This window comes from Triturus cristatus, chromosome 5_2 (genome assembly GCF_964204655.1).
Source record: "Triturus cristatus chromosome 5_2, aTriCri1.1, whole genome shotgun sequence".
In the NCBI taxonomy this organism is placed as follows: domain Eukaryota; kingdom Metazoa; phylum Chordata; class Amphibia; order Caudata; family Salamandridae; genus Triturus; species Triturus cristatus.
The window spans coordinates 1,071,529,396-1,071,551,936 of record NC_140588.1 but is presented as its reverse complement, the minus strand read 5'-3'; the positions used below and the strand labels follow the sequence as shown (position 1 = coordinate 1,071,551,936).

Sequence of the window (22,541 nt, the reverse complement as noted above, 5' to 3'; positions counted from 1 at the left end):
TAAGGTTCTATACCAGCAACGGATTTCGTAAGTATATATGCACGCACTGAGCCTTTCGTTAATTCACTATCTTCTCTATGGCAAGCTACCCGCCTCAAGTATTCTGCTTTTATGAGTGTTTTTAATTGGGGCGTCATAGAGGAGGGGTCATCAAAGCATCTTACATAGCCCAGCCACTTCAGTTTATCCTTCACGAATTTTAGCCATGGAATCTTGTGGCTTTTTTCCCTTCTAATACAGTCTGTAATTATATCTCTGCTGAAGCTAGCGTCAGGATTGGTCCAAATTTTAATCCAACACATTACTGGTTTTAGGCTTATTCTATCAGAGATGTAAGGGAGCCCTAACTCTTCATGTATGATATATGCCGGGATACTTTGTGGTACTTGCAAAATCCTTCTCAGAAACTTATTTTCCTCCAGTTGAATCGTGGAGGTGTTTCTAGTACCCCAGACCTCGCTCCCATACATAATCTTAGAACAACAGATTGAATTATATAAATTCAATAATTCGTTCGGTGACCAGTGGCCTAGCCTCGTGACGCGTGACATAATGGAACCCATTATGCTTGTGTGCTGTTTGCATTTTTCTGTGACTAGTGGCGTGAATTTTAGGTGTTTGTCAAAAATGATTCCCAGATAGTTAAAAACCTCTACCTTCTCGAGCTTATAACCCCCGATTTTGAAACTGAAGTTCCTCTTTGGTCTTTTACCAGCTTCCATGATATAGGATTTTGTTAGGTTGGCAGATAAGTCTAATTGTGCCATAAACCGACAGAAGCCGTCAATGAGGGCCTGCAGACCCCTCCCTGTTCGTGCGAGGAGTACTGCGTCGTCCGCGTATAGCAGAACGGGTATACTTCTGTTGGCTACTCTCGGGCAGTCCACCCCCAGTTCTACTAGGGCTTTATCCAGGCCATTTATGTATAACGTAAATAAAAAGGGCGCTAGGATACAACCCTGTCTTACCCCCCCAGTGCAGGCAAAATGATCAGTTAAATTCCCTTCATTGCTGTATCTGATCCGGGCAGTTGTGTCCCTATGTAGGGTTTTTAAAATAAAAATCAGACTAGGGTCCACCCCAAGCAACTTTAAAATCTCCCATAATTTTTCCCGGTTAACCCGGTCAAAAGCTGCCGTTAGGTCCATGAAAGCAAGATAAACTGTCCCATCATCGGCAAGAGTATACTTAGCCACCAGGTTATAAAGGTTGAGACATTGGTCTGAAGTAGAGCGACCCGTTCTAAAACCGTACTGGGTATCTGTGATAATATTGTTTTCTTCAGCCCAGTCCATCAAACGGTTTAGAATTACCTTCCCTAAAACTTTTGCTGAAACATCGATTAATGAAATCGGGCGGTAACATTGAGGATCACTTTTATTGCCCTTTTTAAAAAGGGGAACAATTGTGGCAGTCGACCAAGACCTGGGCATACCCCTTTCCACTGCTGTGTTAAAAACTCTAGTGAGTATAGGGGCCCAAAGGTCAACCTGGGATAAGAATAAGTCGGGAGGGATCCCGTCTGGGCCCGGGGCCTTGTTCTTTGTCAGGGCTTGAATTCCAATTTTAATTTCGTCCACTGAGAACTGAACCCATGAACTTGGCAACGCGCCTGCATCAGAGATGTAGTGAGTCAGGGTACTGCCCTGATTATACAATTTTTTGAAGTGGGAGACCCACGCTTCCGGCAAGATATTGCAGGAGACCTTCGCACTGTTTGGGGGCTGAAAACTAGGATCGTTAATCACCCTCCAAAACCGTGACATATCTCTCATTTCGGCTGCCTCCCTTAAATTCGCCCAGGCTTCATAGTGGATGGATTTTTTCCTATTTTTTATGGCCATTTTATAGTTGGTCCTACATTCCACTATCATACTCCTGTCCTTCGGGACCTTTTTAAGTGCCCGTTTAAGTTCTTTTTGGGCTCTAGAGCATGCTTTGTCAAACCATTTCGGCGTAAGATTGGGCGGTGCATGTGATTTAATCCTCAATAGTCTGTCAATATCCCTTGCCATGCTTTCAAATGCGTTTATCAAATCTTGGCCTCTGATATCTTGGTTTAGGCACAGCCATATCCCACTTTCTGGGTTTGCGAGAAGTTTTTTATAGAATGTTTCCCCATCAGTATTAGACCAACGCAGTCGCCTACCCTGATCAGTTGCTTCCAAATTTCCCCTTATCATCCGAGGCATTAACTGCCCGGGGTCATCAGCATCCCTCAATGATAACACCAGTGGGTTATGGTCGCTGAAGATACTGATTTCTATATTAAAATCTATGATCCTACTTTTAAACTCATAAGAAATAAAGATAAAATCTATAATAGTTTCTTTACCCCTGCCTTTAAACGTGGGATTTATGATATTTGGGAGCCTAGGCTTAATCAAGTCCATTTTAGGGACGAGATTATATATCCCCAAAATCATACTTAATTCACTGCCTTCCTGCGTATGTTCAAGGTGCCAGTCATCAGTGGAAGGACAAGAATTCCAAGATCCCTCGAGCCATTTCAGATATGGGCATGGGTGACAATTGAAATCTCCCACCAAGATTACGTTTGGGGGATAGTTTCCCCTAGAATGCAAATCAGCCAGTCTATTCTTCAGGTCTGCCAACCTCTGCATTGATTGGCCCGCATTGTAAAAATTTATCAAAACAAACTTAGTCCCCTTGTTACTGTAACTAAGACCCTGAGTATATTCCGAGTTCCAGCCCAAATCTTCCCATGTCCCCTGTAGCGTCAGAGATACATAAGTTATTAGTCCTCCTTTCGCTCTTCCCATCACGGATTTTTGAGCGGGCACAAAAAACATTTTGTACCCATCTAGATGGGGGACATTACTATCCATTTCCCATGTTTCTTGTAAACAGATAATGTGGAACTTTTTGCTGTACTCCAACCATTCCTTGGTTCTTAGTTTGGGAGAGATTCCGGCAATGTTCCACGATACTACCCTAAGTTCCCCGTTCCCCGGGTTAGTCCCGTTCCATACATGGGAATATTGAGTTTGGGAACCCTCTTCTCCTGAGCTAATCTGGTCTGCTTCGGGACTAATCGCTAATTGAGTTGTTACACCCTCATTTTGGGGGATTTCGGGAAGATGACTGTTTCCTATGGACCCAACAATTTCCACAGGCTTAATGTTGTCTGGAGGTGGTAAATTTACCGGTATTTCTACTTGAGTCTGTCAATCTAGTTCATCCATCACTGCCGCATCAGACAATGGATTGAACCTATTGGAGACTAACCCCAGTCTAAATGGTCTTGATAGCGGGACTACCACTCTATTACGTGGCTCCTGACGCGGTACTTTTGCCTGATCCCTATAGAAAAAATTTAGAGGGAGCATTTTAATAGACGACCCACTGTCAAACGCCACATAACTATAACCCAACAGTTCTTTTACCAGCTCTCGGTGTCTGAAATTGACAATGACGCAATCTCCGGCAAACTTCTTTTTTGAGGTACCAAGCCAAGCTACCCTCCTTGCCATGAGAATATGCGATCTCCACTGCATAGAATCCTTCGCATTATTATCCAACCAGTGGCTGACCTTATTTATCAAGGAAACTGTAGATTCTTCTCTTTCCCCGTTATGGGCCGGTACCCCTGCTAAAACTATTGTATAGGGGCAACATGCCGGAGGCAAATCTAACGTCTGGAGGCCCAGCGAGCTCAGTACCTGGGCATTATGGGAACCGGTGGCTGCTAACTGAGCTTTTATACTAAGCTCTTGTTGGGTGCTTACAGGGGCCTGGACCGGGTGTGTGACTCTATCATTGCTCCCAATACGATCTACCCTCTGCTTTAACCCTGCTCGTTGCGGGTCGGCTACAGACTCTTGCCCATCCGGTAATGAAATTAACTGGGGGACTGGGAGAACACGTTTATCCATCTCCAACAACCTATTGACCTTTTCCTCTATTTTCTTTATATCTGCTACCAGGGGGGCCAAGTGTTTAAGAAAAAGGGCTTCCAACTTGGAATCGAGTGTTTTCATTATCTCCTGTGACCAGTCCATTCTGTTTGCAGGGGAGCTGATATGACCTTGTGAGCAAGCTGACCTATTGCTTTCGTCCTCAACTATTATAGGGTCTATTTTAGAACCACCTTTTTTTGTATTTGGATCATTTTTATTTTTACTTGTCCCCTTGTTCTGTGGCCTGATTGAGGACTTCAAACTCACAATAGTGGCACTTTCTGGTGCGGGGTCTGGCGTTATTAAGGCTTTTTTTGATCGGGTAACTACTACCCTTTCTTTCTCCACTAGGGCGTTAAGCTCCCTCTCGCCCCCGGGAGTAATCTCATTTTGTTCTTGGACATCCGCCTGTGCCCCCCCCGGGTCCGCTAACCTCCGGTTCTACCACGGGACCCCCCACTGACGGTAGCTCATCACCACCGTCACTTTGGCTATTTCTATGAACTTGTGCTAATGTGACACCCTGAGTTTTACTAGACAGAGAGGGACCCTGACCTGCCGCTGTGCTCGTCCCCGGTGTGACACATTCCGCTATTGTCCCCAATGAGGAGCGTTTCTGTGCCAGTAAGGAATCAAGGGACAATCTACGCTCCGTCAATTGTATCTCATGTGTCAGCAGTGATTCCGCCCGTGTGATAAATGCATCTAATGTACCCCTAACTCCTGTCCCAGGTTTGATTGGTGTTTTTTTAGTTTTCCCCATAATCTCAAACTGACAATTTGAGGCTGACCCGGGAGCGAAAGACCACCAAATGCTAACTTGCCCACTGCAGTGAGGAATTGACCTACGCTGTGACTCACAAGCGGTGGCTGCAGCAATACGTTACAAAGCAGGACGAAATGTTATGCCCCCAGCTGTGGTGCCTCATGCAACTAACAATATGGAATCTACGCGCCACTCACAGACTTAACTTAGTGTTCGTAGAAGTCTATCAGAAGAGGTGGAACGATGCCCGGCTTGAACAGACGAACCAATAGGGATGGCCCAGCCCGGCCTCCTCTGGCCTCGGACGGCCGCAGACGGCCCCGCCCTTGTCCCGGGCTTCTCCCGGCGCCGCCCGCGCGCGTCCCGCGAGGCGGGAGACCAGGTTTGAATTTAAGCGCCACTGAGCGCGAGCTGGCGGTGTACGGCGTCCGGCCGCAAAGGCTCCTGGGTAGTGTAGTCTCCCCACACAGCGGCCGCGCCCTCAGGTGTCACGGGGCTGCAGGCGGCGGGGGAGACCGGCGGTGAGCCCAGGGATTCTAAGGCGCCTCGGCCAGGGACCACAGGAACAACAAAAACAGGTAATTTCCCCGTGCTCCTCACAGGGTTGTTATCGAGACTCGCCCCATTCATCGAAGAGCACAACATCCTCGACTCCTCCCAATCCGGCTTCAGAAAAAACCACAGTACGGAAACCGCCCTCTTCGCCGCAACAGACGACATCCGTACCTTACTGGGCAAAGGAGAAACAGCAGCCCTCATCCTCCTCGACCTCTCAGCGGCGTTCGACACAGTCTCTCACCGCACCCTAATACGCAGACTCCACGATGCAGGGATCCAAGACAAGGCCCTCGACTGGATCCTCTCCTTCCTCTCCGGCAGAACGCAGTGGGTCAGACTCTCCCCTTTCCTCTCGGACCCTACACCTACCACCTGCGGAGTGCCCCAGGGGTCCTCCCTCAGCCCTACGCTCTTCAACGTCTACATGGCTCCGCTCACCCTCATCGTCAGAACCTATGGACTCAACATTGTGTCATACGCAGACGACACCCAACTCATCGTCTCCCTATCCAACGAACCCAACACCGCCAGACACAACTTTCGAGAAGGCATGGAAGCCGTCGCCAAATGAATGAAAAACAGCTGCCTACAACTGAACACCAACAAAAGGGAAGTACTCATCATGGGCCCAAACCCAATGCCTGGAACAACACCTGGTGGCCACCCGCCCTTGAAAGCCCGCCCACCCCCACGGACCACGCACGCAACCTGGGAATCATCCTGGGCTCAGAGCTCAAAATGGAACACCAGATCAACTCTGTCTCGTCCTCCTGCTTCCACACCCTCCGCCTCCTACGTAAGACCTTCAAATGGATCCCCCTAGAACACAGAAAGACCATCACTCACACTCTGGTCACCAGCAGACTTGACTATGGCAACGCACTCTATGCCGTAATTAACAAAAACCTCACCCGCAAGCTACAGAACAGCCAAAACGCAGCCGCAAAACTGGTCCTCAACCTGCCAAGAAACTGCCACATCTCCCAGTACCTGCACACAATCCACTGGCTCCCCATCGAGGCTAGAGTCACCTTCAAGATGCTAACCCACGCTCACAAGGCCCTCCACGGCACCGGACCAGCATACCTAAACAGCCGACTCAAATTCCACGCACCCCAAAGGACCCTACGATCAGCCCAGCTCTCCGACGCCGTGGTCCCCCGCACCAGAAAGACCAGTTCAGGAGGTCGCTCCTTCTCCTTCCGCGCGGCCGTAGCCTGCAACGACCTTCCGCTCCACCTCAGACAGATAACATCGCTCCCAATCTTCGCAAGAAACCTCAAAACCTGGCTCTTCAACAGACCCCTCCTTGATGGACTGGAACCTGCGATCTCCCCACCCCCCAGCGCCTTGAGACCCTTCCGGTGAGTAGTCGCGCTTAACAAACAATTTGGACACTAAGGGGTCTATTAGGGTGGTGGCCATCCGCCCGCCATCGAAACCCGGAAAGCTGCCGGTCCGATTAGCATCGCGGTCGTGACCGCCGCGGTGTAATTTTCCGCCCGCCACTTTTCCGCCGGTTGCAGTCGCCAGCTTGCCTGGGGTGTGCGGAGCTGGACCGCTACAATTGTTGCGGATCAGGGCCAAGCACCGCCGGCATGATTATGATGCCTGCGGTAGCCAGCCTTTCCACTGCGGTGGAACCGCCATGGAAAGGCATGCGGAGACATGTTCTGGGGGCGCATTGAGGGCTCCCAATGTGTTGGGGGGGTGTGGGTGCACTGGGGGGATACCATGTCCCTGTACCAGGTGGCAGGCACTGTGCAGTGCATGCCACGCAGAGCAGGGATATGCAAGACAAGCTCTTTTTGACATTGCAGCGGTGCTGCTGGCACCAGCGACCGCCGCAATGTTAATCACCAGAATCCGACCGCCGCGGTCGGATTCCGACTGCGGAGCATCCTAATTGGACCGGCGGTTATGCCACGGTCCTTGCGCGCGATCTTTTCCCCCTACCATGGTAGTCAGGGAGATTTTCCGACCGCCATCCTAATAGAGACCTAAGTTCATTAAGGGGGAGGGGAAGGCATTGAGTCCTCGCTCATCAGTCTGGAGCTGACCTGCAGCTGCAGCTCCGTCAGACACTCATCAGCTTGTGTAAGATGACAGCAGTGCTCAGAATCTGTGAAGTTTGGAAAGGGAAAGATCACTTCAGTTTTTCTTTCCTCACAACCAAACTGGTTTCACTTTCCACATATCCTACCAGGTGTCTCCAACCAGTGTGTCCTGATGGTTCACTGACAAAATATCAAAGTTAAAAATATAGAAGTAAAAAAATCGATGTAAAAATATAGAATGCAAAAATATCGACTCCATATACTTAAACAGGTAAGTACAAAAATATTGCATCAAAAATATCGAAGTAAAAAATATAGATGTAAAAAATATTGATTACAAAATATATATAAAATAAAAGAAAATATATTAAATATATTTAATATTAATATTACTTTCAACAAAATTAATTAAATTTAATATACATTGTAACTAAATATAACAAATAATCCTAATAAAAAATATAAACAAACACACATAATAATTTATACATATACATATATTTAACTATTATCTTTATTTTTTTAACTTTAAAATGATATAAAAATAACATATTTATATATATCAATAACTGAAAATAAAAAAAATCTATAATAAATTAAAACATTAAGGGGTCCATTACGATGGTATTACAAAGTCCGCCTGCCTGCCACCGCAATGGCAAAAGGGCCCGCCCGCCATAGGTGCGGCGGTTCCGCCATTCAAATTAGGATGTGCCCGCCACACATGTGAGCGCATCCCGCAGTTTTTACATCGTGGCGGGCGGTGCTGTAAGAAGCACCCGCCGCAATGTGAAGAATGCATGTAGTGCATTTGCATGCACAACATGACAGGCACCGCGTGGTGCCTGCCGCCTTGTGGATGCAAATGCAGGGGGGTACCCTAGGTACCCCCCATGTGCACCCCCAACATCCTGGGGGGCCCGTCAGCGAACACCACATGCCTTTCAATGGTGGCAACGCCACAATGGAAAGGCTGCTCTCCGCCTGCATCATGATATGGATGGCGGTGTCTGCATATCAAGGCCCTTTTCCTGCCGGTCGACCAGTCGACCGTCAGAAAAGTGGCAGACGTCCTTCCCGTCCGCCGCGGACCCCCCAGCCATCCTAATGTGGCGGGGGTCATTCTTGGAAGGATGGCGGGCGGATTGCCCCTGCCGGCCGTGCCTACCGTCTGGCAGCAGGGGCGTTCCGCCCGCCATCCTAATGGGCCCCTGAATTGTTATAAAAAAAATAAAGCGTACATTTCGCAATACAATATATGCAACTGTAAGAAAATGTTGGTTAGCTGAATAATTGAATGTACTATTTCAACTCCAGTGAGTGCAACAGTAGGGAAAGTGTTGGATGGCGAAAGGGCAAAAATTACTATTCCCACTCCAAAGAGTGCAACAGTAGGGAAAGTGTTAGATAGCGGAGGGGTAAAAATTACTATTCCCATTCCAGTGAGTGCAACAGTAGGGAAAATGTTGGCTAGCGGAGGGGTAAAAATTACTATTCCCACTCCAGTAAGTGCAACAGTAGGGAAAGTGTTGGATAGCGGAGGGGTAAAAATTACTATTCCCATTCCAGTGAGTGCAAAAGTAGGGTAAGTGTTGGATAGCGGAGGAATTAAATTTACTATTCCAACTCCAGTGAGTGCAACAGGAGGGAAAATGTTGGATAGCGGAGGGGTAAAAATTACTATTCCCACTCCAATGAGTGCACCAATAGAGAAAAGGCTGGATAGCGGAGGGGCATAAATTACTATTCCCACTCCAGTGAGTAGAACAGTAGGAAAAGTATTGGATAGCAGAAGGGTAAAAATTACTATTCCCACTCCAGTAAATGTAGTTGAGCTTATATAGCGCACAGCTACCCGCAGTGGGTTTCCCGGCGCTTGCTTAGGGAACCCGTCCTGGTATAAGGTGAAAGTCAGGCATCCCGCTGCGAGGGGCCGTTGTGGAGATTAAGCAAGCTATTGCCCAGAGTCGCAGAGTGTGAACCCATGAGTCGAGGAGGCACCGGGGCGAGAATTATCAAGTCCGTGGAATTTTTAGCCCAAGACCCACCGAGGCGGGTAATTGAACCCTGGTCCAGGACTGATCTCAACTTCCGGGTCTGCCGCTCTAACCCCTGAGCCACACTTCTCCAGTGAGTGCAACAGCAGGATAAGTATTGGATAGCGGAGAAACAAAAATTACTAATAACATTTAAACAATAGAAAAAATGTAAAAAATCAAAAAAATAAACAAACAATATTAAAAAAATATACGATTAAATATATTAAACATATAAAAAGAACACATTATAATATAAGTTACACATAACAAAAAGCTACAAATAATATATAAAATAAATTAATAATACATGTATAAACAATAATTTTTTTAAAGAAGCAAATATTAACAAACGGAAAAAATATTTAAAATATAAATGTTATTTTATTACCTACCCTATAGCACAACACCAATAAAAAACACTTCAAAGTTTTATTTAAATGTATTTCCATAATTAACATAATTAATAATCAATTAAAAAATAGTATTACTAAAAATGATAATAAACATTCATTGAATACACATGCTTTATCACTATAATATCCACAACACACATCACAATTGTATTACAAAATTACCATAATTAATTGACAACTAATTATTAATTCATCAATTAAAAATAAATTACTTCCCATCCTTCCCACCATTTACACCTAGAAACAGCACAACACACAGCTAAAATTAATTACACAATTACCAAAATTAATTAATAATTATTTAATTAAAATTAATTGACAACTAATTATTAATTCATCAATTAAAAATAAATTACTTCCCACCTTTCCCACCATTTACACCTATAAACACCACAACACACACTTAAAATGTATTACACAATTACCATAACTAATTACTAATTATTTAATTAAATTTCATTAACAACTAATTATTAATTCATCAATTAAAAATAAATTACTTCCCACACTTCCTACCATTTACACCAAAAAAACACCAGAACACTCACCTTGAAGTAATTACACAAAGACCATAATTAATTACTAATTAATTATTTAAAATTAATTAACAACTAATTATTAATTCATCAATTTAAAATAAATTACTTCCCACCCTTCCCACTATTTACACCTATAAACCCCACAACACACACCTAAAATGAATTACACAATTACCATAACTAATTGCCAACTAATTAAAATGAATTAACAAATTATTAGTTTTTTCTTAATAAATTACTTACCACTTTTAACACTATAACATCTCAATTAAACAAATGTTAGTAAATAAAAAATATTCAATAAATGTAATATAATTAAATCACTTCCCACCCTATTCCCCTATAAACCCAGAACACGCTACAAAACTTAAAACACAAAATTCAAATAAAAAAATGTATTAACTACTAAAAATAATCAATACATTTTATATAATTAAATTACTTACCACCCTATTCGCCTATAAACCCACAAACCTCTATGGAACTAAAAACGCAAAATTCAAAGATTTCTTTTAATAACCATGTAAATTTTAACACATATAATAAAAATACAAACAATTCTTATACAAAAACATACATCACATACATATAAAATGTATATTAAAATACATAACATTAATAAAAAATCGATATTTTCAACTACATTCTTGCAAATGATGTAAAACACTTCGATATTTTAAACATCGATATTACTTACGTAAAATCAATATTCTTGACCACGAGAATTTGTCTGTCGATATTTCTGACCCACGGTATTTTTACCTCGATATTTGTGTAAGTCGACATTGGTGCATCGATATTCTGTCTCTGCACCTCTGTATTCACACACAGGAGCACATTTTTCTTTTAGTGTTAAGGGAAGCCTGTGTTTACTTTACATATTATCATCGGGCTGCAGATAGCAGGGCCTGATAATGAGCAGTGCTCAGACAGATTTATGACCCGGGCTGGGGCTCAGAGGTGAAGAACTGAAGCATTTCCTTGTGGACTCAATATTGGAGCATGTGAACAGAATTATGTTCCTGAATGCTTTTAAATGGGAGAAAATTAAAATGAAAAGCTACCCTAATTATTAACTCTTCATTTTAATTTTCTCCCATTTCAAAATGTCGGATTTACAAGCAGCACACCTTTTGGTCCCGCTGGTCAGTAGACACTGAGCCATATTCATAACCGAAAAATAGTCTTTTTTTTCAAATGGGAGAAATTTAAAGTAAAAAAAACTTTTTATGTAAAACATTAACTATTAATTTCTCTCTCTGCTTTCAATTAAGCCAAATATGCCTTAATGTTTTATGAAGCCTGTTTATTCTCTTAAAATTCATACCATTTAAACAAATGTATTTTTCTGTTAAAAATATGGCAACGTGTCTACAGGCCACTGGGAGCAAGATGCTTGGTGTTTGTAAATGTGACACTTGGAAATGGGAGAAATCTTAAATGATGAGTTTTATGGAATCCATATAAACAAAGTTAACATTCAGTTTAATTTTCTTGACACTGTGTCATATTTTTAAGTGAAAAATACAGCCATTATTTTAATTTGGAGAAATTTCAAGTGCAGAAAAATGTTCCATATTCTGAACATTTTTCTGCACTTTAAATGTCTCCCATTGGTGTTATACATGGTGCCATATATGGTGAAAGGTATGTACTGTGCCTTAAAGTACATATAGCACAGTCTCCCAGTCAACCATACACATACAACCCATTCATTCGCACACATATTCCTACATTCCTAAAGACCACGCTCTCACTGACACTCACGGCAGCCCTGTCATAGTAACTCTAGTGAAAGTATTTTGTCCAAACCTTTGCATCTTGCCCTATTAAGGTGCCAATTCCGATCCGGTAAAAACCGGGTACGAACCGTCGGACGGAGCCTTTTCTCCGTCCGACTCGTACCCGGTGCGAAATCCATCCGAAAATGCAAGTACGATTCATACGGAAACACCATTTCCGTACGATTCGAACAAAACACCGACCGAACAGAAACTAAACACAATTCCGATCCTGAAAGGAGCCGACGTGACGTCGGTACGCATCCAGCCTACGTTTCACGAACCAGGAAGTACGATTCGAACCGACGTCATCCCGCACGGAAAATATTTACCGGCTGCCAAAAACTGCCGGGAAATCAGGACGACACACGCAAGGAGCAGCTGGACGCGACGAACAGACATGGACCCGAACCTACGTGCCATCCCTGCCCTCCTAGCAGTCCACCTGGCGTACAGGAACCGACGCAGACGCCGCAGAAGGTCAGCACAACAACCAGGGGCAAAGGGGGGGGCAGGGGCAGGACACACAACACCAACACATGGTACCAAATCACACATGGCCTGGACATACCTGACCATCAGGGCCTGGTCACTTCCAGGGGGTGGGGGCAAGGCCAGCAACGCAAGCGTCCGCCACAACGGAAGTGGATGGTCACGCGAACCGGTACGTACCCTACCCAGGCCGCAAGAGCGTGGGTACGGAACGTACCACGCGTCCCCCTACGTCACTCCAACAATAGCGGTACGGCCCGTACCCACGTCAGAAAGGCCTTGGTACAGCTCGTACCAGCATTGCTGGGGTCATGTAGGGGTACGCGTGGTACGACCCGTAGCCACGCCCCCAAGGCCTGTGTACGGTGCGGACCCCACGGCCCGCAACAATGGTGGGACGCACCGTACCCACACACCAAAGGCATGGGTACGGCCCGTACCCAGGCACGCAGAGCGTGGGCAGGGGTATGTACGGACCGTACCCCCACCCGTGGAAGTACGGCCCGTACCCCCACCCGTGCATGTACGCCCCGAACCCCCACTCGTGTATGTACGCCCCGAACCCCCACCCGTGTATGTACGCCCCGAACCCCCACCCGTGTATGTACGCCCCGAACCGCCACCCGTGTATGTACGCACCCAAGCGCCACCCGTGTATGTACGCCCCGAACCCCCACCCCACCCTGGTATGTACGCCCCGAACCCCCACCCGTGTATGTACGCACCCAAGCGCCACCCGTGCATGTACGCCCCGAACCCCCACCCCACCCTGGTATGTACGCCCCGAACCCCCAGCCGTGTATGTACGCACCGAACCACCACCCGTGTATGTACGCCCCGAACCCCCACCCGTGTTTGGTGCGTACATACACGGCTGGTGGTTCGGTGCGTACATACACGGCTGGGGGGGGGTTCGGGGGCGTACATACACGGGTGGGTGTTTGGTGCGTACATACACGGCTGGTGGTTCGGTGCGTACATACACGGCTGGGGGGGGGTTCGGGGGCGTACATACACGGCTGGTGGTTCGGTGCGTACATACACGGCTGGGGGGGGGTTCGGGGGCGTACATACACGGGTGGGTGTTTGGTGCGTACATACACGGGTGGGTGTTTGGTGCGTACATACACGGCTGGTGGTTCGGTGCGTACATACACGGCTGGGGGGGGGTTCGGGGGCGTACATACACGGCTGGTGGTTCGGTGCGTACATACAGGGCTGGGGGGGGGTTTGGTGCGTACATACACGGCTGGTGGTTCGGTGCGTACATACACGGGTGGGGGTTCGGGGCGTACATACGCGGGCGGGGGGTGGTGGGGTGTTCGGCGCGTATGCGGGCACATGTCTCCATGGTTGCTATGGGAGTTCGGTTCGGACGGTGTTTTTTGCGTACGGTTGTGAAATGGGGAGGACGGGAGGGATCGTACTTGCGCAGTCGGACTTTATTTTTCCGCACGGTGGGTTTCTCGCCCGGGGACGTGTCGGTGACTTTTCCCGACCCGAGGACGTGTGGGGAAATCTTCCCAATGCGATTCGTATGGACTTTTTTCCGTTCGAATCGTACTTGGCAGTTTGTACGCTACTTTGACGATTCGGACGGAAAAAAATCCGGATACGAGTCGGACGGGGAATTTTTTTACCGGATCGGAATTGGCACCTATATGGTTGGGCGCATGACGTCAGAGATAGCAAATGCTTTATGGTCTGAGCATACACCTGTATATGTATGTACATATATGTGTATATATATATATATATTGCTATATGCTCTGGGATCCCGCACGTGGGCGGGGATAATTCCCTGCTTATGACTATTGATGAGTATCCCCTAGAAGAGAAAGGAGGCAGCACACATGGGATGGCGGATGGAGAATGAGGGAGACGGCACACATGGGATCATTGTCCAGAAGTGAGGGAGTAGGCACACATGGGATCAGAGTCCAGAATCAAGGAAGAAGGCACACATGGGATTGGGGTCCAGATGTAAGGAAGAAGGCATGCGTGGGATTAGGGTCCGGAAGTAAGGGAGGAGGCACACATGGGATCAGGGTCCAGATGTAAGGGAGAAGGCACGCATGGGATTAGGGTCCAGAAGTAAGGGAGAAGGCACACATGGGATTGGGGTCCAGATGTAAGGAAGAAGGCATGCGTGGGATTAGGGTCCGGAAGTAAGGGAGGAGGCACACATGGGATCAGGGTCCAGATGTAAGGGAGAAGGCACGCATGGGATTAGGGTCCAAAAGTAAGGGAGGAGGCACACATGGGATCAGAGTCCAGAATCAAGGAAGAAGGCACACATGGGATTGGGGTCCAGATGTAAGGAAGAAGGCATGCGTGGGATTAGGGTCCGGAAGTAAGGGAGGAGGCACACATGGGATCAGGGTCCAGATGTAAGGGAGAAGGCACGCATGGGATTAGGGTCCAAAAGTAAGGGAGGAGGCACACATGGGATCAGGGTCCAGATGTTAGGGAGAAGGCACGCATGGGATTAGGGTCCAGAAGTAAGGGAGAAGGCACACATGGGATTGGGGTCCAGATGTAAGGAAGAAGGCATGCGTGGGATTAGGGTCTGGAAGTAAGGGAGGAGGCACACATGGGATCAGGGGTCCAGATGTAAGGGAGAAGGCACGCATGGGATTAGGGTCCAAAAGTAAGGGAGGAGGCACACATGGGATCAGTGTCCAGATGTAAGGGAGAAGGCACGCATGGGATTAGGGTCCAGAAGTGAGGGAAAAGGCACACATGGGACTGGGGTCCAGAAGTAAGGGAGAAGGCACGCATGGGATTAGAGTCCAGAAGTGAGGGAGAAGGCACACATGGGATTGGGGTCCAGAGGTGAGGGAGGTGGCACACATGGGATTAGGGCCCAGATGTAAGGGAGAAGGTACACATGGGATGGGGTCCAGATGTAAGGGAGAAGGTACACATGGGATTGAGGTCCAGATGTAAGGGAGAAGGCACACATGGGATTGGGGTCCAGAAGTAAGGGAGAAAGCACACAGGGGATTAGGGTCCAGAAGTGAGGGAGAAGGCACACATGGGATTGGGGTCCAGATGTAAGGGAGAAGGCATGCATGGGATTGGGATCCAGAAGTAAGGGAGAAGGCATGTGTGGGATTAGGGTCCAGAAGTGAGGGAGAAGGCACGCATTGGATTGGGGTCCAGAAGTAAGGGAGAAGGCATGTGTGGGATTAGGGTCCATAAGTGAGGGAGAAGGCACGCATGGGATCAGGGTCCAAATGTAAGGGAGAAGGCATGCATGGGATTGGGATCCAGAAGTAAGGGAGAAGGCATGCGTGGGATTAGGGTCCATAAGTGAGGGAGAAGGCACGCATGGGATCAGGGTCCAAATGTAAGGGAGAAGGCATGCATGGGATTGGGATCCAGAAGTAAGGGAGAAGGCATGCGTGGGATTAGGGTCCAGAAGTGAGGGAGAAGGCATGCGTGGGATTAGGGTCCAGAAGTGAGGGACAAGGCACGCATGGGATCAGGGTCCAGATGTAAGGGAGAAGGCATGCATGGGATTGGGATCCAGAAGTAAGGGAGAAGGCATGCGTGGGATTAGGGTCCAGAAGTGAGGGAGAAGGCACGCATGGGATCAGGGTCCAGATGTAAGGGAGAAGGCACGCATGGGATCAGGGTCCAGATGTAAGGGAGAAGGCATGCATGGGATAAGGTACCAGAAGTGAGGGAAGCGGTGATGAATATACAGAGGTTCTCATACTCACAGAAGGGCCCGGATCCAAACAGTCCGTGTTGACGAGAATAGGCGCTGGATTTGCCTGAGAGGAAGAAGACAGGAGAGTCTGTCAGCAAAAGCAGTTTAATATTTTATTCAAAAGCGGTTTTATTCAAAAGTCGCAAAATAAACAAGCACATACATTTAAATGAATATAAATTTCAAATAAAACAATAGAATATAAAATGTGGCATGCTCGATTCTCTAATCCGTGTCCTTGGGCGAGTCAGACGTAGGCATGGATGAAATGTTAGTAGGTGATCAGTGAGTAGCCGCTTCTGTTCATACAGTGAGATGTGTGGTTCACCTGCACTGCCTCCTGGGGTCTCCCACTGCCTCCTACTGACCCCACCACCTCATACTGCCTCCCACTGCCCCCAGAAACTCCTACTGCCTCCCACTACCCCCACTGCCTCCCACTGCCTCCTACTGCCCTCAGTACCTCCTACAGCCTCCCTCTGCCTCCTACTGACCCCACTACTCCTACAGCCTTCCACTACCCCCACTGCCTCCCACTGCCTCCTACTGCCCCCAGTACCACCTACTGCCTCCCACTGCCTCCTACTGACCCCAGTACTCATTCAGTCTCCCACTACCCCACTGCCTCCCACTGCCTCCTACTGCAGGGGGGTGTCATCTGTGCACTCCAGTGATGGGGGAGGTGACATATGAGCACTCCAGTGGTGGTGGTGGGGGGGGGGGTCATCTGTGCACTCCAGTGATAGGGGTGTGTCCTCTGTTCGTTCCAGTGATGGCGGGGAGGTGGGGTCGTCTGTGCGCTCCAGTGATGGGGGGGGGGGGAGGGTGGATGACATCTGTGCACTGCAGGGATGGGGTGGCATCTGCGCACTCCAGTGATTGGGGGTGTGGGCTGCCCTGCGCTCACAGATTCAGACAGGGTTGCGCAGACTTTGCAGCAGTGGCAGCGGGGATCGGCAGCCCCTTTCTAACAGAAGTCTTCATGGGGTTTCTAAGGATGGTCCCCTCTCTATGCTCCGCACGTCAGCACCTTGAGCGCCTCCCTGAGGGTACCCGGTGCAGATGACGCACCTGCATTGTCTGGAGAAGCTGCCCTCATCCTCGGTCTTGTGTCGTGGCCAACCAGGGACATCCAAAAAGCATCCCACTGGTGTCAGCACGTGGACTTACGCACACAGTCCAAGTGCTGGAACCAGTGGGATGCTTTTTGCCTAGCGGGTGTGTGGAGGCCTAGGCCCATCATTGACCGTGGAGGCTACAGCCCTCACACTGTAGCCATAGTACACGCAAACGACACATGCGCATGACATACATGCAAAATACCAGCCCAAGGTTCCAGGCATTCACATAAGAGCAGAAAGTTACACAGGAGGGTCAGTTAGCCACCCTCACAAATTCATATAAGAAAGTCTGGTCACACTAGTAATCTCAAAATGTAGTCTGCTGCCACTACAGCCTCGTGTGCTATACCCAGGGCAGGGACTGTTGCCCACTGTGAGGGCACTCTTGGTGTGCCCCCCAGGTCACAGGTCAGGTCCTGAGCCTCGCACGGTCAATGATGGGCCTAGGCCTCCACACACCGCTAGGCAAGCGTGACACTAGGGGCTAGAGAAAAAATCATATACATATATAGATGCAGTCGGCACATAGGATAGAGGAACACATCTGTGTGCCATGCACGGGACATTGCCACATTCCCATCCAACATATATGGTCCAATATTGTCAGCAAGGGTTTCTGGTGACATTTACAAACCATGAGGCTGGAGGCAGAGTGGTTTATACATATCACCGGAGCCCCGAGACTGCACTATACGACCATATTACACATTGCTCAGTGTGGATTTTATTATATTACATGATTTATTAATTTTAGTACTTTTAAGCAAGATTGAGAGCATTTAGAACATTTCAACATCATCTGTGTACTTTTCAATGTTGAGACTGCAGTGATGTCTGTCAACGTTTTGAGAAATGTGTTTTTTTATGATAATGTACTAAATGCTTAAATGTGCTTTATTTAACAATGTGTATTACTATAAATCACATTTTAAATTCCAAGAACATTGTAAGAAAATTAAAACCATGCATTCTATGGTGTGTTTTTCTGTTGTGGCACCTTCACACTATAGAGTTGGTTCAACTAGACATAGGAGGGGGCGAGGGAATATAGCGCGGTGCAGGACAGGGCGACTTCCTGCTGCCAGGGTCCTGGTTTCACACACACACTGGGGAGAATCTGTTGGCAGATCCTAGCCTCAGGGCGGGGCCTTCGAGGAGGGGGTTGTCAGGTGTGCTGATTCGTGCTGTAAGAGCAGGACCGTGAGTGTGAAACGTTTCTTACCAGCACCGAAAGAAAAGTGACAAGATTTGTTTAACTGTTTCCTGTATCTGGGAAGCTAAATATGCAAATTAATTTAGCACTCTGTATTGTGGTAAATAATTCAGAGTTCCACCTCTTTTCTGTGAAATACGAGCTTTGAAACCCCTGACAAATATTCAATAGGAAGGCTTACCCTTACGTATGTATATATGTAAGGCTTACCCACACGCATGTATATATGTAAGGCTTACCCACACGTATGTATATATGTAAGGCTTACCCACACGCATGTATATATGTAAGGCTTACCCACACACATGTATATATGTAAGGCTTACCCACACGCATGTATATATGTAAGGCTTACCCACACGTATGTATATATGTAAGGCTTACCCATACGTACATATATATAAATATTGATAAAAGAGAGTATGCCAGTATTCTAGAAGGTCATATAGGTTGCCTTGGGATCTAATCTGTGCTGACTCCTCCCTAATTCCTTTCCCCAAACATGTGACACGCTTGTGAGTTATTCCAATTCTGACAAGATTGGCACATGTATGGGAGTATCTTACATGCTCCCTCACCTGGTATGTGGTTACAGCACACCTAATCATATATCACAACACTGGCACACTCTTCATCACAGAAACACAGCTTACTCCTCGCCCTCACTCCTTCCTACAGGATAGAGAACCCGGCACGGCATGCAGACCACTCTGTTCACAAGGGAGGGGGTCTTCATGGCATGCAGATCACTCTGGTCACAAGGGAGGGGGTCTTGCACGGCATGCAGACCACTCTGGTCACAAGGGAGGGGGTCTTGCACGGCACGCAGACCACTCTGGTCACAAGGGAGAGGGTCTTGCACGGCACGCAGACCACTCTGGTAACAAGGGAGGGGGTCTTGCACGGCACGCAGACCACTCTGGTCACAAGGGAGGGGGTCTTGCACGGCATGCAGACCACGCTGGTCACAAGGGAGGGGGTCTTGCACGGCATGCAGACCACGCTGGTCACAAGGGAGGGGGTCTTGCACGGCATGCACCCCACTCTGGTCACAAGGGAGGGGGTCTTGCACGGCATGCAGACCACTCTGGTCACAAGGGAGGGGGTCTTGCATGGCATGCAGACCACTCTGGTCACAAGGGAGGGGGTCTTGCACGGCACGCAGACCACGCTGGTCACAAGGGAGAGGGTCTTGCAAGGCATGCAGACCACTCTGGTCACAAGGGAGGGGGTCTTCATGGCATGCAGACCACGCTGGTCACAAGGGAGGGGGTCTTGCACGGCATGCAGACCACTCTGGTCACAAGGGAGGGGGTCTTGCACGGCATGCAGACCACGCTGGTCACAAGGGAGAGGGTCTTGTACGGCATGTAGACCACGCTGGTCACAAGGGAGGGGGTCTTGCACGGCACACAGACCACTCTGGTCACAAGGGAGGGGGTCTTGCACTGCATGCAGACCACTCTGGTCACAAGGGAGGGGGTCTTGCACGGCATGCAGACCACTTTGGTCACAAGGGAGGGGGTCTTGCACGGCATGCAGACCACGCTGGTCACAAGGGAGGGGGTTTTGCAAGGCATGCAGACCACTCTGGTCACAAGGGAGGGGGTCTTGCACGGCATGCAGACCACGCTGGTCACAAGGGAGGGGGTCTTGCAAGGCATGCAGACCACTCTGGTCACAAGGGAGGGGGTCTTCATGGCATGCAGACCACTCTGGTCACAAGGGAGGGGGTCTTGCACGGCATGCAGACCACTGTGGTCACAAGGGAGGGGGTCTTGCACGGCATGCAGACCACGCTGGTCACAAGGGAGGGGGTCTTGCACGGCATGCAGACCACGCTGGTCACAAGGGAGGGGGTCTTGCACGGCATGCAGACCACGCTGGTCACAAGGGAGGGGGTCTTGCACGGCATGCAGACAACGCTGGTCACAAGGGAGGGGGTCTTGCTGTCATTCATAAGTTCGCCTGGTGCCACACCATAGGAAAGCAAGGAACATTCAACTCCCTGGAGCTTCTCACATACTACTGCCCACTCTGCCTTCTTCCACTTAACCTACAGACTTCTTGGACAGAACAAGTACTTTGTAGACAAATTCCCTGGCTTCTCACTACCTCATCCATCCAACTTGCCCATATCACCTCTCCAGGTGGCTTCCATCTTCCAGACAACTCAAGCATGAAAAAACACAAGAGACACTCTCCTCTCTCTCACTGACACACTCAACATGATACAACAAGTCACCCAAACCACACTTGAATGGCGACTATCTCGTTTTCTCGCCATCACCAACCATTCAATGTAAACCTGCCATACCCCTGAAATGGACCAACCGCTCCGCCAACCCCTTCACCCTTCTCAGCGTCCAACCAACGCATCATGGTCAACCCAAAAGAGAACAAGAAACCTTCAGATCCTTTAGGGTCTTCTCCGTAGACGACCTAAAGGTTCCACCTCTACATCCAATGTCAACCCACTTCCAAACAACTTCAACAAATTTCTAGAAAATCATGTGAACACCTGGAATTCAAGTAAACACGGGATTACAAGCTGAACTCTTCAGCACCATAGTACGCAGAAAACCTCACGGACAATAAACGGTTTAGTTACAGATAGAAAAAAAAATGTGGTGGAGGGTCTAAGCCACAAAGCCCCATCCCCTCTAAGGACCCACCCCTCCTTGCGTAGATATTTTTGAGAAGATGGCAGGGCTGGATTTTGCTGGAATATGTCCAGTGAAGAATATTCTTCACCCAACTGGAACTAAACCCTGTGCGCCCTGAGGGGGTGCGAGGATGACATTCCACACTGACGTACCAATACTTGTGGGTTGGCAGGCGCGGTGCCAGGCTGGGTCCTTCATGGCAAAGCAGGGTACCACCGCCTGTGAAAGACGCAGGGTGTTCCCGCTGAATAGCAAATCTTGGGGTGGGGGTTGCTGTATGGCAGGGAAAACGGCAGGGTTGGGAGGGGGCAGGCTATTTTTGTTCGCAAAATGAATAGTTGCGAGCGACACTGTAATTAAAAGCGATGAGATTCCAGCTCAAGAGGCGCGTTTAGCCCCATCCTCCAGTTGGCGCCCGCTGTTCATTGGACGAAGCCCGCCTCTTCTGCATTGTCGGCATGGGATTGAAAATAGGCCTGGGCACCAAAATAAAAATGGCCCCGTTAGCAAATCTGATAGCTAAAAAAAGTGGCCCAACATTTGCGAACCATGGCAGTTTTGTACTTCTAAAGGTGTTTTATATGGTATGGGAGACTGCATGCATTTCAGCTTGCGGCAGGCAATGTTTGTTTTATTATCATGGAAATCAACTGTAGAAGCTGGCCCATCAGACTATAAAACAGACCCTCAAACAGCCAAAAACAAATCCCACACTCGAACCTGTCAGAGCAGCCACTCTGGCACTGCCAGATTGGACTATATTCCAGATCCGCCATCTTCTACTGTAATCACGCGAGAGGAAGCGAGAATCCCGCTGGCAAGGTGGGAGGAGAGAGCCATGGCCTGGGCCTTGTCAGGGGTGTACAGGACAGACCCACAAGGAACTAGAGGGGAAGAGAAGGGAGGCGCAGCCTGGGTTTTGACAGAGGTTGACAGGGCAGTCCTACAGGTACCTTGAAGGATGCAGGGAGGGGAGACATGACCCGGGTCTTATCAAAGATGCACAGGACAGACCTACAGGTACCTTGAAGGAAGGGGGAGGGAAGACATGGCCCAGGCCTTACCAGGGATGCACAGGATAGACCTACAGATACGTTGAAGCATGGGGGGAGGGGAGACATGGCCCGGGCCTTACCAGGGATGCACAGGACAGACCTACAGGTACCTTGAAGGATGCAGGGAGGGGAGACATGGCCAGGGCCATATCAGGGATGCACAGGACAGACCTACAGGTACACTGAAGGATGGAGGGAGGGAG

At 48.3% G+C, this 22,541-nt stretch overlaps 1 protein-coding gene across 7 annotated transcripts in view; it reads right to left on the bottom strand.

Annotated features, from left to right (window-relative positions):
- The window catches only part of DLG3 (discs large MAGUK scaffold protein 3), a 1,834,707-nt gene that overhangs the window by 996,736 nt on the left and 815,430 nt on the right, over positions 1-22,541 (bottom strand). For all 7 annotated transcript variants that reach the window (XM_085608387.1, XM_085608388.1, XM_085608389.1 and 4 more), the window contains one exon: positions 16,294-16,347. In XM_085608387.1, coding sequence (XP_085464513.1) covers positions 16,294-16,347 — 54 coding nt within the window. The remainder of the gene's footprint in view (positions 1-16,293; positions 16,348-22,541) is intronic.